At 37.4% G+C, this 17,502-nt stretch overlaps 1 protein-coding gene across 2 annotated transcripts in view; it reads right to left on the reverse strand.

Moving 5' to 3' along the window:
- Window positions 1-6,525: 6,525 nt before the first annotated feature.
- lrp4 (low density lipoprotein receptor-related protein 4) overlaps window positions 6,526-17,502 on the reverse strand; it is a 159,304-nt gene continuing 148,327 nt past the window's right edge. Inside the window, exons 32-38 of one of the 2 annotated variants that reach the window (XM_036586299.1) lie at window positions 16,929-17,073; window positions 15,988-16,101; window positions 13,734-13,845; window positions 12,612-12,676; window positions 12,417-12,504; window positions 11,942-12,083; window positions 6,526-8,711 (exon numbers count right to left, since the gene is read on the reverse strand). In XM_036586299.1, coding sequence (XP_036442192.1) covers window positions 8,382-8,711; window positions 11,942-12,083; window positions 12,417-12,504; window positions 12,612-12,676; window positions 13,734-13,845; window positions 15,988-16,101; window positions 16,929-17,073 — 996 coding nt within the window. In that variant the 3' untranslated portion in view covers window positions 6,526-8,381. Of the gene's footprint in view, window positions 8,712-11,941; window positions 12,084-12,416; window positions 12,505-12,611; window positions 12,677-13,733; window positions 13,846-15,987; window positions 16,102-16,928; window positions 17,122-17,502 lie in introns of both variants that reach the window. The other variant, XM_036586298.1, reaches the window with a different exon arrangement.

Below are 17,502 nucleotides of genomic sequence, written 5' to 3' on the forward strand. Positions count from 1 at the left end.
TTGAAATCTCACCGCTGCTAAAAGGTCGCCGCTGATTGGCTAAGAATTGGCAGGCAACGGAAAGCGCGCTTCTAATTGGCTGAGTTAGGGGCGCGTCAGCTGATAGGCCAGTTTAAAAGAACGCTCTAAAAGTAAACTGACTCGCTCCTCCCACTCACTCGTAGTGGACCAATCGTGTTCATTTCCCACACAGAAAAAAATAAATGATAGCCAAATATATATGAAATATGTTTTTTTTATTTTTTATAAATTCTGATAAACGACATGCTTAAATGGTCTCTTTGCATGAGATCTAAAAAGCAAACAGCTTTTACAAAAAACAGAGACCCAGTGTTTTGCCACGTACTAAGATTTTATTATATATATATATATATATATATATATATATATATATATATATATATATATATACACAATTTTTTAATGTAAAAGAAATGTATAGACACACAATGCATACATTGCAAACAGAGTGGGAAAATAAATAAATAAATAAATGGTAGCTAAATAAGAGTCTTTATTGATCAACAAAAAATAGTCAATTAAAGGCAACTTGGGAAAAAAAGGAAAAAAAAGAACAGAAGACATTTAATTTTATAACCTTCCTGGTACTGTTTTACCACTCCACATTTGTTTGAATGCTGTGATGTGCTTCTGTCTGTCACTTTCCAGCTTTTCAGGTGGAGGAACACAATGAGAGCTAGTAAGACCTGAATACCATCAACCACCTCGTATCTCCATTTTTTGTTGTTTTTCAGTTTTTGACATAATTTGAAAATACCTGTTGCCCTTTACATTGTGTGTAAATTTCATGAAAAATGGTCCAAAAGAAGTGGCCCAGAATCACTTGGAAAAAAGTCTGGTTCCATTGACTTACATTAAAAGTAAAGTAGGGTTTTTCCTTCTCCTGTAAAGTTATCATTTTGGAGGTACGAGGTTTTCTTCCACCAACACTGATATGTAATGACTATAAAAGCCCACTGCCTGATGTCTGAGACATTGTTTTATGATAGTTTTGAGAAGATTTTGGCCTTAAAATTCATTCATGGTGGAGGGATACATGCAGGTCGTTGTGAGGCAAAATAGACCCCAAGAAAAAGATTGCTCACTATTTTCCATCATCAGTGTTCCATATAAAACTCAGAAGACATGCGTAGGTTCACTGGTGGTTTTGGATAGTAAATAAAATGTCTATATTTGTGTTGTAGTCATGGAGACCCCTGGTTCCTATCACCACCACTGTAAAGACACAGAAAGATCCACTTTCTGAACAACATACACTATATGGCCAAACACTTGCGGACACATATACATTGCACCTATATGAGCATCCCTTTCTAAAAACATAGGCATTAATATGGAGTTGGTCCCCCTTTGCAGCTATAACAGCTTCCACTCTACTGGGAAGCTTTCCACAAGATTTTGGAGTGTGAATGTGTCCATCTAGTCAAAAAGCATTTGTGAGGTAAGAAAAGATGGTTCTTCAAGGGTTCTTTGGTAGAGACAGTGATTCTATACACAGCCATGAACACTTAACCATCAGATTGATGGAGAACGTATTGCATATGGTTCTATATAGCACCATGAGGTTCTGCTATTGTTTACAATGCCAAACTTGTAACAATGGATTTGCTGTGTGGTACTCAACTTTCCATCTTGCCAAAATCTCTGGTTCTCAGTGTTAGTTTGAGCTTTACGGCTGCAGTCTGGACTAAATGTGGTCAGTAAATGAAGCTGCAGGTCTAGTCAGAGAAGAAAGGCTCTTAAACTTAGCTAACTTTGTTACGTTACACTGAGTGCATTTACATGTACTTAATAATCTGATAACTGCAGAAAATCAGATTTTGTCAGTAATCTGATAAACTAGTGTAAATGCTCTTGAGTAATCAGATACTGAGAAACTCCGGATCTACATGAGTCAGACAGTAATCAGATTTCTGCTTTACAACCAGCCAATAAACTCACAGAATAAGACACGACATAAACGTAACGTAAAACTCAAACTTCATAAGCGGCCTTTTTTTAAAAAACATCACGCCACTTAACCTGAAAATATGAACATACATCATCTAGAAGATGAAGCATATTTAAATCCTTCATTTCGTCAAGCATGTATTTGGTTTCAGGGTCGCTCTAAAAGTGTTTTGCTGCGTCTCACGGCAACACTGCTCGCTTATTTCCGGTACAGCAGTCTGTTTGACTGTGAAATTTGAAAGAAATCAGAGGTTCTTCCATCTAAGAAATCAGAGTGTGCTTCACCACTTCATGATCAGATAACTGCAGAAATCCGATTATGATTGGATTATTGAGTGAATGTAAACGCACTCACTGTAATCTTACAGCACTGCCCCCAACAGGTGAAAGGAAGAACTGCAGCGTACTAGCTGGTGGGCCACTTATAACTCTGAAACAGAAGCCAATTAAAATCTGACTGCGGGCCGCATTTGGCCCTGGAGCCGGACTTTGGACACCCCTGATATAGAACTATTTTCAAAAAGGTTCTACATAGACACATTCTCCAACAATCTGAAAAACCATTTCACCATGCAAAGAACTATTTAAGCACGTAAATGGTTCTTTAAGCCTTCATAGTTCTATAAAGACCCATTATCTTCACTAAAGAACCACCTTTTTTGAGACTGTAGTCTAATGTAAACATTTAATTTGATGTTAACAGTAGATGCTGTAGGACTGGAGTGGCCTTGAGAACATCAGCTTCTTTGAGACAAAAATAGAGAATAAACAAGCAAATTACATAGCCATCTTTTAAAATTCAGTGAAAGTTTTTCATATGGGTGGGGACTGCATTCATTTTTATGCACTGGGACCTATAATATCCTAGTTTTACTGCCAGATACCGCCTATATGTGACTGTTTGGACTCTTCCTAGTGCTAATCAGCAAAAAAAAATATGTACAGATCAAGCTGAACTGGACATCTGCTTATTTTACTTTACAACCACTTACAGATCACTTCCACATTTCAGTGTAGCCCAAAAACCCAAATCCCCATTGGAAAAACAACAGTACGCTACATTTCTATTCAAATGCAAATGCAGTTTTATATTAAAAGATAGCAAAGGAGTAATTCACTGTCACACAACACAGCTTGTTAGTATTGCAATGGGGAAAATACATATACAGTCTTTTTATATTTACATCTAAGTGACAACCAAACAAAGAAATTATAAATATCTCTTTAGTTAACTTTACAACTGTTACATGTGACCAGTATTTCTGAAACATAAAAGAGCACTCTGTTAAATAACTGGCATCAACCCTATCATTCACCAGGCTTGGAGACAATTAAAGTGGTTAAATAGTTCCTCTCCAGTGAGTAAAGACAGAGACTGTTCAACATTTTGGCAATGAAATATATATATGTATTTTTTCTGCTTTCACAAAGTCAGATAAAGACATTAGTAGCAGTTTCGCTCTGTGTGAAGCTGTTTAACTCATGGAAATAATGAAATATATTGCCAAATATATGTAATATACTGCAAATATATTACGCCTATGTATTGGGACATGCAGTATAGCCACCCGTAGTGTCATAAAACTGTACGCCGGATTAAATAATTCACAAATGTTTACTTTTGATGTCCTTAGAAGCACAAATTGCTCCAAAGCTGAAAAAGCAAAAAAAAGTCCTGGATAAAATGAGTAGATTCAATTAAAACGTACCAAAATGAGTGTTTTAGTAATAAGTAGTACCAAAAATGCTTAAACAACTAAAAAAATAACTTGTTACTAATTTGAACTGCATTTTGAATTTATACAAATACAAATGAAACGATGCTCATAAATTCATCTGACTTTGTGCCAGCAGGTAGAAAAACTTGATCAATTGGCAAAATGTTAACTTTCCCCTTAATTACACATAAAAAAACAGAATCCCTTTGTACAAAAGACTATACAATAAATCAACACAACATCTTTACACACATACAAACTTGTTTTTCTCTCCATTCTGAACTCTGTACAACATTTTCTGTCAGCAATCTGAAATACGCATTAAAAAGGAAAGCAGGTTCCATATAGCTGTTAGTTCATGAGATTGAAGTGTTTGTGTGAGTGAACAGTTTCGAGCTGAGGATAATTAGCTGCCAAGACCATCGCTCCTCATTGGCCTCAGTGCTGGGTGCAGGTTGTAGCAGCAGGTTCAGCGTGGGCGCTGAAATTGGAGGTTTACTTTTGAGAACACAAACTCGTGCGGGTTTAAAATGATCCTCAAAGCGTCTCCAACAACACAAAAGTACAAAAAACAGTTCAAAGCATTGTTTAAAGGAATACTCCAGCGTTTCTCTGACTTCAGTACCATACAGATGCTTACTGTGGTTTACTGTAATTTCCCTGCACTTAGAAAACAAAAATGTTTATGAGGTTTTGCTATAAAAGGCTTATAACAGAAGCCAACTGGGGTCTAAAGTACTGAACTAATGTTTTTTTATTCTACAATATGATATAATTTCAATGCAGAAATAAATTGCAACACTGATTTTTTAAAATGAAAGTTAATAGTCAATTGTCGTATTAAAGATCCTTTGCATCTGTTTTTTCTTTTTGTAAATATGTATCCTTGTCAAATATGTTTTGTGTCACTCATGTTCTGCTTTATATGAAATAAAAAACATAAAAATAAATACAAGAAAACAGAAAACACAGGGCCTGGTGAAGGAATATTTCAAATTTCAATTTATATGAGTATATCTAGTACCACTATTTAAATATTATTATTTTTGTAGCTGTTTTCAATTCAGTGTATGATTATAAAGAAAAGAATATTAATATGATGATAAGTATGATTACACTGCTTGAAGCCAATGATACATGTGACATAGTACATTCACAATACACTCCTAAAAAAGATGGTCCACAAGGGCTCTTTGTGAAAAAAGAAATTTCTTTTTCAATTCCGGTTTAAATGAGTATTTCGAGCATCACAATTTTTTGATTATTATTATTTCTATAGCTGTATTCAATTGCTTATATGATTGTAAAAAATGAATATTACTATGAAGATAAGTATGAGAACACTGCTTGAGGCCAATAATATATGTGACATAATACATTCACAAAACACTCTCAAAAAAGATGGTTCTTCAAGGGAAATTTAGTAAAGGAAATGGTTCTATTAGAAACTGAGGTCTATATAGAACTCATTTGCATGCTTAAATGGTTCTTTGCATGGTGAAATGGATCTTCAGATTGATGGGGAAAGTGTTCTATATAGCACCAAAACGGGTTCTGCTATTGTGATGTCAACAGCAGAACCCTTTTTGGTACTATATAGAACCACAACACATTCTCCATCAATCTGAAGAACCAACTTACGCATGCAAATGGTTGTAATATTGCTAATATTAGTTTTGTTATAACAGAATCACACTTATAATAGAACCCAGTGGGCACTGAAGGGGTTTTCTGTTGTTTTGCTAAGTTCAGGGAAACATGCTGAAATTATCATCCGTGATATTCGAGCGTAGAGCAGCGGAAGGAGAGTAGGTTGAAATTAGGTTGGAGTATTCCTTTAATTTAAATACAGTTGCCACGGTAACAAAACCTCTATGATCAAGCGTTTATTTTAATGCATGTTAATGTAGTCATTTTGGACTATGTCTATTGACCCTTTCACCTTGAAATGTTCACACAGCTTTCAGATGGTGTAAAAAAAGACAAAAACACCGAAAAAATTGCGAGGTTTTGATACAACAGCGACTACATAACTACAGTTTTCCTTAGAATGAGTGTTCAAACTAAATGGTCAGTGGTAATTACACACTCGTGATAGCCCCATGAAGCTTCATAGAGCTGCATGACTGTAAGTGCATGGTGCTTTGCAGGTTCTGAGATGGTTGATCAACATTGTAAAAATGTAAAAATGTAAAATGTAAAAAGAGAAATGCCAAATACAACTCCTCCAGAAATATAAATATAGTGAAGAAGAAAAACAACATCAACAACAACAGCAAGGTTTGGCACTTACACTTCATTCAGACTAGCTTCCCCGAGGACAAGTCATTATTATTATTTTTTTTAGTCTGCTAATCCTTTTAGCCTCAATACGTTACTAAATCTGGTGTTTACAAAAGCAAAAGTAGTAAAAGTTTCATTTCCATGAGACAGACGATGAGGAAAAAGGCAATGTTCACAACAAAACCACGTTTTTGTTCCGTCTCGTTCAGTCAAATTAGCGTTAGCGTTAGCGCTAGCGCTAGCATTAGCATTAGCTCTTCCAAACTGGACCTTGATTCATCTGAAAATCTGCGTCCCAGCGGAGGTTCGAAAAGCACAGAGACTTCCCCGTGAGTGAAAGCCTTCTGTCCTTTGGCACCATCATTATTCAGTCTTATGAATGCATGAGGCCTTTTAACAGTCTTAGCACTTTAAAACAGGATTTAAAACAAAATAAAACACAACGAACAGCCCACTCAGAAGTACAAAACGTTCATAAATAAGTTCATAAAGTCCATAAAAGATATGACGAGCGATGAGGGGTGGTGACTGTCCACGATCAGAAAAATCTTTGTTTTTTTTTTTTTTGCATCAGAAGTCCACAAAAAGCTGAATTTTATACACAGCACGCTGTCCTCGTATACCAAAAAACAAACTCCAGGATATTTCAGGTTTTAGTCTCGCTCCCAACTTGGGAAAATGTCTTTCTTTTGTTCTCTCGCTCCATCAGCTCTTTTCTCGTTTCAGTCATGTGTATGAAAGGAGGTCGAGGTCAGGGTCAGGGTCGAAAGGTCAGGGATGGTGGACGGAGGGCCGGAAACCAGGATGTTGCTGTGGTGTGTTAGTGTAAGTGTATGTATGTGTTTACAGTGAGGTCCAAAAATGTAAGAGCACTGGTGAAAATGCTTCTATTTTGCACTCCTTTTGAATTTAACATAAGGTTATTCATTATAAATGACATTATTAGCATAACAATCTGAGTGAAAAGTAGATTCTTTGAATGTGAATTTCAGAATTCCTCAGTATTTGGTGGTGTGTCCCTCTTTTGCTTTAATGACAGCATGCACATGAGCTGCATGGACCCCACACTGTCACAAATTCGCTTATATTTGAATAGTGTCAGAAACAGAGCATAATTTTGAATATTTCTTCTTCATTTAACTTCTAACACTTGTTTTAAATTTTTCACAATTCTAAAACTTTGTTGTTTAATTCCAGGTTTACATAAAAACAATCCAAGATTTCCATTGTAGTCTCAGACTTTTGGAACCCTCTGTATGAATGTATGTATCTATATATGCTTATATGTATGTATGTATGTATGTATGTATGTATGTGCGTGCATGTTTTGCCAACTGTACATCAAATAAAATAGACATTCTAGTTTTATTACCATCTTTGTACTTCAAATCGGTTGTTAAATATCTGACTTTGTTCTGTGGCTTCACAATAGTAATAGAGTTGCTCAGATTTACAGATTTCAAGTGTGTGTATGTATATACACGGCTGTTCAAAATTTTGGAGTCACAGTAATGATTGTTATTTTATTTAATTATAACTTATACAGTGTGGACTGAAATAACAGGCTAGATCCAGAAAGTACTGTATCATTATCAGTAATATTTGCACTTTTCCAGCGAGAAAGTAAATGATATACTGTATTTATAGTCATTGATTATCTTAATTATCTGTCTGAGTTTTGATCCCTACATTTCAAATATGAGGCATTCTGGATATTAATTATGTTATATATTAATTATTGATGTTCTACATCTTTCTAAGTCATTTTAGAATCTTCTACATTATTCACACATCTAACCTATTGATTATTTGAAACCTGTGAAATTCAAGAGTATTAACATCTTATTTGTTTTATACATTTATCTGCAACAAAATTAGTTTAATATGATTGAAAACAGTGATTCCAAACTTTTGAACAGTAGTGTATGCCTAAGAGTGAAGGCTATGTAAATTTACCCACTCCAGGCTCTGCCCACAAATGTGTTCTTTCACAGCTACTGTTGCTCAGTTGTAAAACACTGGTAAAAATCCCATTTAACCCAAGCAACTCAGTTAATAAGTCACTCTAAAAGTAAAGTGCGATATAAACTCTGTTCTACAGTTTCTCATTAGGTTGAATGAATAACCGACTCTAAATGTAGGTATTGTGATATAAACTAAGGCTGTTCTACAGTTTCTCATTAGGTTGAATGAATAACTGGCTCTAAATGTAGGTATTGTGATATAAACTGAATTTAGGCTGAATGGCACTTTTACCAGCATTCTGTAAAGATACAACCTAAAAACAGTAGGTACAAACACATTTGTGGGTGGAGCCTGGGCCCAGCAGGTGATTGCATCATGTGTATTCAGTCTTACGCATATGTTATGTGTTTATTTGTGTGTATATGTGTTCATGTGTTTGTGTGATCAGACTTCGCTCTCAGTGGAGGGTTTGCGGTTGGGGACCCAGCCCGTGTCGGGGTGCGCGCTGTGCCGCTGGGGCGTGACCATGGCTGTGTTTAGGCTGGAGCATTCTGATTGGTCGCCCTGCAGCAGCTGTTCGGTCTCTGTGTCATCAAGGGAGGCGGAGCTAGCCTGCAGAGAGACGGTGTCTGTGCGCATGCACGCGTGGAGGCCACTCCCCCTGCACACCTTCAGCTGCTTTAAATCCTCCCAGTACAGCTCCTCCCCTGACAGCAAGCATACGCCCTCCACGATCCGGATCTTCTCTTTGGTGTAGCTGCCTTCACCAACACCCTGAACACACACACACACACACAGTATTCATTAGTAAGAACTGCATTAGCAGTGAGTTAGCACCAACACTTTATTTTCAGTGTTATACTGATAAACTGGGCTCTCATAAACCGGGCTGAGGCAAACATCTTATTACGATACATTTTTCTGTATCATGCACAACTTGCTTCACATAGTCCTGAGGTTTTGTGTAGACTAAGGCATGGTTTCTTAACCAGTGGGCTGTACTTAGTGGGAGGCAGTAGTTTGAGACGACGCAGCTGTGGACACGCAGTGGAGACAGTTAGCCATAGATGGAAAGGTTCCTCAAGGCACTTCCCCCTACCTTGTTTGGTGCGGGCCTATCAAACGTTTTTCTTTAGTTTGCTCCGTTTTGTCATTAGTGAACGCTCCATCCGTATTCGGGTCTGCATCAAACAGCTGAACCGGCATGACAAAAAACTGCGGGTCTCGGTCCGCTTTAACCCAAACCCTGTTCAGTTCACTGCTGGTGGGACACATTTTATGACGAAACGAGGGAATTAAAATAAGGAAATTCATTAGCACAGCTTGCTTTCCTCTTCTTCTAGCAGCACGTCGGTTCTAGCAGCATGTCAGCATAATCTTCCTGTTTTAACGTCTGACTCTTTACAGACTCTCATTTCATTCCTGCACCTCGAACTGTAGCTGGTAAAAACAACAGATGAGCCTTAAAAAATATATAGAAGACTGGCGTTTGATTTTTGGCTGAGCGTCAGCACCCTGAGTAGTTAAACTCAAATAGATAAACTAAAGACAAATAAGCAGATGTCACTAAAATAGCCAATGTTTCTATCTATAAAATAAAAAGGGGGGTCAGCTCCAGTTTCATGTATTTGACCATGATAACTGCTGTACTGTAATAAACTCTGGTGAAGGCTGACTAATAAAACTAGGTACTAACTTTGTAAGTAAAAAAAATAAATAAATAAAACGAGGTACGTAACTTTGTAAACTGTATCAAAAAATCACACAGTAGCTACCATGGTGAGTGAAACTGCTAAACTATGGAATACATAAAGAAAATGGTCAGCATGCATGGAAATAAATAATAAATAAAAATAAATAAATAAATAATAAATAAAATGTGTGGTTCTTGCTTTCCCCTTGTGATATTTGTCACTTATAACTTTTTAGAAATAAAGTCTCTCAGTAAAAAGGGCCTCAAAAGTCACTAAGTCTAGTGGCTCAGGCAGGGATGAGGCAGAGACCTGTGGTCACAGAAAATAGCCCTGTGTCTGTAGCCCACTACCCAGACCCTCAACACACCCCTGGGCAGCTCCAGTTCTGAAGAGACAGAGACACTGCTATCAGCATATGCCATATGTCATATATGGAGGCTGAAAAAGTGACACAGTTTATAAATGATGCACTGTTTGTAGATCTCATGGCAGCTACATTCAAGTAGACTGTATGTCTGTACAAATCAGAGCCCACTGATGGGCTGCCCGTCTGCTCTGCTGCAGGTCTTTCTAAGGACGTTACGGTGTGTTTTTAATTTACAATTAAAAAATGGGGACATTTCTGGTAACAGCTTCAGCTGGGAACATGCCACCAAAATGGGGACTGCCCCCGTAAAATGGGGACATCTGGCCACCTTAGTCTTGCTATTAGCTGCATTGTACAAATGTAAACCTACTAAAAACCTGCCAGGTTTAACATAGCTTCAAATAACAAACCTTTCATTATTGAAAAACCTTCAGTCTGAATGATGGAACTAAAGTGCCACACACAAACAAATGCATTGTTTATTAGAAAAGAGGCAAAACAATTTGAACCTGTGGCTAGCATGTAGTTAGCACAGCAAATATGCATGCTAGCCAGCGTAATAGCTAATCCAGCTGAGGTTTTAGTACGTTTCAAAGGAATGTGATCTATAACTTACTAAAACTGCAGCTAGAATAGTGAACAACTTTAGCTAAATTAGCTACTGCACAGCATTAATGCTATTCAAATTACAAACTTAAAAAAAGATGGTCACCCAGGCCTACTTATAAATCTTCAAACAACATTCAACCAATCAGATCAGCACTGCACTCAACACAACATGCTTGTTCGTCTAGTAAACCATACAATTTCAGTTAGTGCTGAATGAATTAAAATAATAAAAATAATTATGCTGTTATGTTTAAACAGTCTGCAGCAGAATTACGACTCATTAACGTATATGTATGAACTCTCGATTGTTATACAACCCAAAACAGAAAAGAATTCCCAAAATTAAATAAGTTTGATCATTAAGCGAGCAGCCAGCACTGATCCAGAGTTAGGATGTCTGAAAAAGCGCAGGCGGATGCAGGTTTTTGGGAAAACCTGATTGTGTTTTAGGGTTAACTAAATCTGGAATGCACTGTGATGTCCTCATGCTGTTCTACTACCTGCTTCAGCCCGGCGTGATGGAGAAAAGAAAAGAGCAGGTCAGAAGATGAAGGGAGAGAGAGAGTTGTAGGGGTGAGCGAGCTGCAGTGAGGGAAGAAACAGCACGAGAGGGAAGTGAGGATCAGGAGTGATTTCTTTCAGCCGGTAAATCCACATGAAGTAAATGAGGCAGGATACTGTGGGGCACAACCCAACACATTCTGGTATTGGATGAATAATTAATTCATTATATACATATTTACACCAATCACATAACATTACAACTTCCTCCATGTTTCTACACTCATTATCCATTTTATCAGCTTCACTGACCATATACCACTTTGTAGTTCTACAGATACAGACTGTAGTCCATCTGTTTTTCTGCATACTTTGTTACCCTGTTCTTCAATGGTCAGGACCCCCACAGTGCAGGTATTATATGGGTGGTGGGTCATTCTCTGCACTCTGCACTGACATGGTGGTGGTTTGTTAGTGTGTGTTGCACTGGTGCGAGTGGATCAGACAAACTCTACAGCTTCGCTTGCTGGGGTCACATGAACATTTTAGACTTTCAGTCTCTAACCACCTCCACTCAGCTTGCAGCAGTTTTATTTGATTTTAGTTAACTTTTGAAGCGATTTTGATATGAAAAAAAAAGCATTTTCTGCTTGAGTCTGTTTAACTACATCAAGAATCTGTGATAATTTTTATGCTGTGTTTGATTGTGCCTCACTGTACCGTAGATGCCAAAAATCCCTAGACAAACACTGACCAATGGATTCATACAGAATCCATCGTTTTATTTATTACAGTAAAAAAAGAAAGAAAAGGAGAAAAAAAGAAAGACGCACCTCTTTTTTATATCGCAGCTGGTTGTATATGGGAGGTTTCTGAGCAGTCTCTATTTTGACCTCCTGTGTAGACGTCCGGTATGAAGGGTTACTGTAGGTCAGATTACTCACACCTGGATCGGCAAACTTCGACTTTTTGTGCCTGAGGACAAAGATGAGAACATTTTACAAACGTTAGACTGAAACGTCAATAAAATTTGCTTTCTTTTGCAGTATTTTCATCACTTATATTCTATATTAGTGTTTCATAAGTGGAATAACTGTAAAGCTCAGTTTGTGATGAATGAAGATCAGTTGATGATAGTTTAGTATTTCACTAATATAAAGATTAGGCCAAGCTCGTAAAAAGATAAAGGAGAATCTGTTTTACTAAATAACCCATCAATCATCATAAGTCAACTGAATTACTATGATAACATCAGAATCATAAATAATCTTAAGGCTATGAAGCCTGACAAGACTCATCTGCACCCACCTGTAAATTATGTACACGGCTATAAGTATGAGAATAGCCAGAACGGTCAGAGCTCCACCAATCACATAGCTGACATGAAGCCCCTCCCCTTTACAAAAAAGGAAAGAGAAAGTGGATGAGTGATAAATCCTGAAGCAGTGATTTTCCTCTAATAAATGGGTTATGATCAGAGAAAAGCTGCAGTTCCTCTCATACCATGAGGAGCAGAAACCACGTTGTTCTGAAGGCAGTTCTCCACACCAGCAGACTTATCTGTACAGCTGAACAAAGAATAATCGGTGTTACTCTTGTCATAAATAATATAATGTTACATATCAATTTAATTCTTATAATAACTGGATTTATAGCTGGAGGAATAAAAATGAAAAACTGAAAGGAAGAAATTTCATCTCAAATATAAATGATTAAAGTAAAGAACATATTCTTTGGGTCATGAGTCTCACAAAAACAGTAACGTCTGTTTAATCAACGTTTGTTAATAACCCAGCAAGATGGCTGCACAAGTGACCAAAGAAACCCACAAAAGTGAGATTTTTCTCTGCTAAAAAATACACGAAACATTATATTATCTTAGTTTGATGTTGTTTCAGTGTGTTATGGTCCTTTTCTTCATAACAGGCATAAAAACTGCTAATAGTATGCTGGCGTCTTGGTAGCTAGCTAGTTAATTTTCCTGTTCCACCTTAAACAGTCCAGTAGTACTGACGCCTGAAGTGCCAGAATGTAACTGCTCCATTTAAGGTGGAACAGGTAAATCAGAACAAGAAGCTGGCAAATGTCTGACTTCAGCTTCATATCACTGAAGAATTAGGGGTGGGCAATAAGAAATAATTGTCCCCCTCTCTGAAGTCATATGACTCCCTAAATGTAACTAAAGCCCAGCAGTGAGGTTGCTGAACTTTACCCTCCTCTGCTATCACTGCAGACTGACAGGGTCGCCTACAGAACACCGCTAGTAGCCTGTTAATGAAGTAATGTTTGTTTTTATTTGAGGGTTGTTCCATTTCATAGGGAAGATTTCAACTCAGTTCCAAGGGGCAAGGTGACACTTAAAATCAAGGGGTAGGGATAAAAATAAGAAATAGGACTGGGCCTTATATCATTAGTATTTAACAGCTCCAAAAACTGACTCTCAAACCCCAACCAATGTCCCATTTCTCTTCCCCAGTCTTAAATTAACAGTTATACCCCTAAATGCAAGAATATGTTTGGCATCATATGTTTCAGACTCATGAAGTGAAAAGACGTCCTCTGAACTGCTGTCATGTTATATGGAATTTAGCTGTAGACGCTATTCAAAGCTTTCGAAATACTCACTTGAGCACAGGATGACCTGGCTGGGGTTTATTCGTAGGAGCTTTTACTCTTTTATTTGGAGACTGAGTGCTGGTGGTCCCTCTGTCAGGCACCGTGGGAACATAACCAGAAACTTTAAAGGAGAAAGAACAGAATTAAAGGCATAGTTAAGAGAAAAATTAAACATACACCATATCTCTCTTACACCATCAGCCTGAACATTTTGGTGTCTGATGTTTCCTTCTTTAGTTTTAGGCTAATGTAGCTAATGAGTAATGGAAGCTATTAGCATTATTAGCAGTTAGCACCCCACTAATTAGCATGGTGCCAACTGCATGCCAAAAGCATTTTCTCGAAGCACATGTTGTTCTGTAATCTCTCTGACGGCAAAGCTGGCGGCACACTGGGCAGCCCACCGGTGGTTAAGCAGATAATTAGACAAAATGCCTCTTTTCAGCCCTCATTTTCCACTCACAGTCCAAGTTACTTATTCTTCCTTCATTTCTTTCATTCATTATCCTTTGTAAAAGAGTTTAGCAAATCATTTTAACAGTGATATCACAAATAAAGCCAGTTATAGAGCTGTAACTAATCTAGCACAACAACAGTGTCAGCGACAACATTTTCAACTAAATCATTTTAGGCCTAGTAATTATTTTTTCCTGTCAGTTGTTTGTCATATTTGTCTTTCTTATTTTCCAAAATAAAAGTCTACATGCACTTACAATCTGTTTAAAGGGGATTAAAGTTAGATCTTGTATGCAGGACAATAAATAAAACAGCCAGCAAGGGCCACCTTATCAAGCCAGCGGAGAGATATATGCTCACTATCTGGGTAATAAACTTATTTATGTGGTTTCTGACACTGTATGACTCACTGCTATCTGTAAACATGAGCTAAAGTACATTAGCATAGCTGAACACAGGAGAAACCTACTTGGAAAGCTTAATTTTGTCTGTACCTATTGAAATCAAGTCTTGGAATTATGCAAATTAGGAAACCTTTTTCTTACCTTTAAAGATAAACACTACACACTGGACACATTATGCTGCTGGTGAAATGTCATCTTAGCTTTTATAAGAACATTAACAACTACAAAACAGTCAGCTAAAGGCTCATTTATGCTCAACATTAAACATGAACATGGATACAGACAAAGCCTTCTGCATTCATTTCGTCCGTATTTCTCGGATATGGACGAAACGGAGCAGTACCACTGGAAGCCATGGGGGGCAGTGTAGCCAACAGTTCACATTAGACATGGTGCCTGTTTGTCTCATTGACAATAAAAAGAATTTGTCCACACATCACAAAGTATTTAACGGTCTCACAGACACCACCGTTTACAAGACTGCCTCTTTTATTTCTTTTGTAGATGGTACATTATTACAACCTAACAAAACAAAAAGGCTATAAAGACATCGCTTCTTTAAAGGAAATTATAAAAGCATTCAATTAAGTAACATAGTCCATATCCATCTCTGTTTTATATGCCAGCCTTATGTATGTGTGTATTTAACACATTTATTTATTTATTTAGTTAGTTACTTCATTTTTTAATTTAATTTATATACCTAATTAAATTTTTTTTATTTACTTTGTTGCTTATGTGTGGATGTATGTATTGTCTGTTCATTTGAATAGGTGTAATATAAATTTGTTTGCTTAATTCCTGCAAGATGCAACTGAAGTTGTAGAGAGGAGAATTTCCACTCTGTAATGTCCTCCAGGTTTCTCAAACACTAGAGGGCGCTCCCGAGCAACGTCCAATATGAATGAGTTAATATGGTGCATTTGAATAAAATCATAGTTTATAAATGCTTAAACATTTTTAATGTAAAAGAATACATTCATTTCCTGAACATAGAACAGCATAAAACATTTAAACACCAATGTTATATTTTTAAGAGCTTTTGAACTCATAGTTATAGGAGTTTAAAACAGCACCTCATGGTACAGCCCTTAAACCAGCTCTGTTATGACCTGCTCCACTGCCGCCATGTTGTTTGTTGTCAGAAACTTTTGACTCTAGACTGCCTTTAAGTGTATGCACGGCCTAACATCCTTGCCAATGTAAAGAACGCATGGAAGTATGTGGGCAGTGATGGTTACATTGTTTAAAACTGACGTGTTATTTTTTGTATGTGAGTATAAATGAGCCTTAACAATGCCTCGTCTTCCTAACTAGGGTACTATAAAATGTAATATTCTGTAATTTCTCATCATTATGAACGTATAAAACATAGCATAGTGTATGTGCTGTTCTGAACTCACTGGTGGAGCACGGCCGCCCGTCCGGCTCGTCTGGACACGCACACACGAAGCTGTTCGTCTTTGCAAAGCAGAGATGAGTGCAGCCTCCGTTATTCACTCCACAGTGGTTGGTACCTGCCAGGAAAAGACACTCTACACTTTTCATTTGCATTTTCCCCTTTAAGTACACTTTTAACATTGGTGTCAACTTATAAACCTACAAAGGTCATTTTTACATAAACATTTTTCCATCCTCTCTTTATCCCATTTAATCAAACAAACTGTTTTTGTTACTCTTTCTTTAGGACTGATATATGTAAACAAGCTCTTGACTGCCCAGGCTGAAACACTCCTTATGACTTCAGAGGGAATGGGCGGGGCTAAACTGCTGTTGACTGAACAGGCAGATATACAGTTGTGTGCAAAATTTGTTCTCAAAAATCCATGTTTTGTTGATTTTCTAAGTGTAAATAAGTGAACACATCCTCTACAGAGACACATTGTTTATTATTTATTGTTGTTTACTGTTTATTTACTGAATTTAACATTTTTGTAAAACAAGGTTTGTGCAAATTTTATGTTTATTTTTTTAGCCAATATGTTAAACTCAACAAGTAAGTAGAAACTATATGTGTTAACTTGCTTTCAGAACAAACATGTAAAATGCCCAGGGGTGTTCAAACTTTTGCATACGTCCGCTTTTCACGGTGTTGATTTTTGTGAAATCACAAAGTATTTCCATGCTAAAAATATATTAATTTCACAGAGCTGTAATTCTATTCCACACAGGCTGGTTTGGCTCAGATGAACACAAACTCTTCAACAGAACTTTTTTAGCACCTGCCACGCCGCCCTCTAACAAAATAAACCCCTAAAGAGTTATTAGCTAAAAATGCCTGCTTTTGGTCACTATTTTTCAATTTGGCATTAAAAACTACAGGTCAGTGCTCTGGTGCTCTTACCAGTCTGGCGGTTTGGTGAGACCACTATAATGTCCATCAGCCCCTCTACATTGGCAAGTACAGTCTCCTTATTGCGACCAGTGTGTTTGTCGACCCGCTGGATGGATTTAGTCTGCCAGTCGGTCCAGTAGATCCAGCGGTCTTGCTGTGAGATTCGGGAGAAAGCGGTTAGAGGAGAGGAGACCGGCTTCAGCTGAGAGGAGGAGAGAAAACGAAGGAGGAAAAAAGAGGGAAGGGAAGGGAGAAAGAGATGGGAAGAAAAATGAGGGTCAGAGATGGAAGGATGTGGAAGAAGGGGGCAATATGTTAAGGGTGAAAACAAAAGAGAACATGAGTGGATGAGTGGATGAGTTGGTGAGTGATAGAGTGAGCGGAGAGGTGACCAGTGCTGGACAGCATGTTTTTCTACTGAAGCTCCAAATCAAGTAGATTTGTAGCAGTGTTATTTATATTATCTATCACACAGCGCTGACCAACAGTGTTTAATTTCACCAGACTAAGTATCTTCACATATTTTAGTAATTTGTTCTACATTGTTTGGTTGAAACTGACCCTTTGCTGAGCCCCATCTGAC

The sequence above is a fragment of the Colossoma macropomum genome, unplaced genomic scaffold (assembly GCF_904425465.1).
Source record: "Colossoma macropomum unplaced genomic scaffold, Colossoma_macropomum, whole genome shotgun sequence".
In the NCBI taxonomy this organism is placed as follows: domain Eukaryota; kingdom Metazoa; phylum Chordata; class Actinopteri; order Characiformes; family Serrasalmidae; genus Colossoma; species Colossoma macropomum.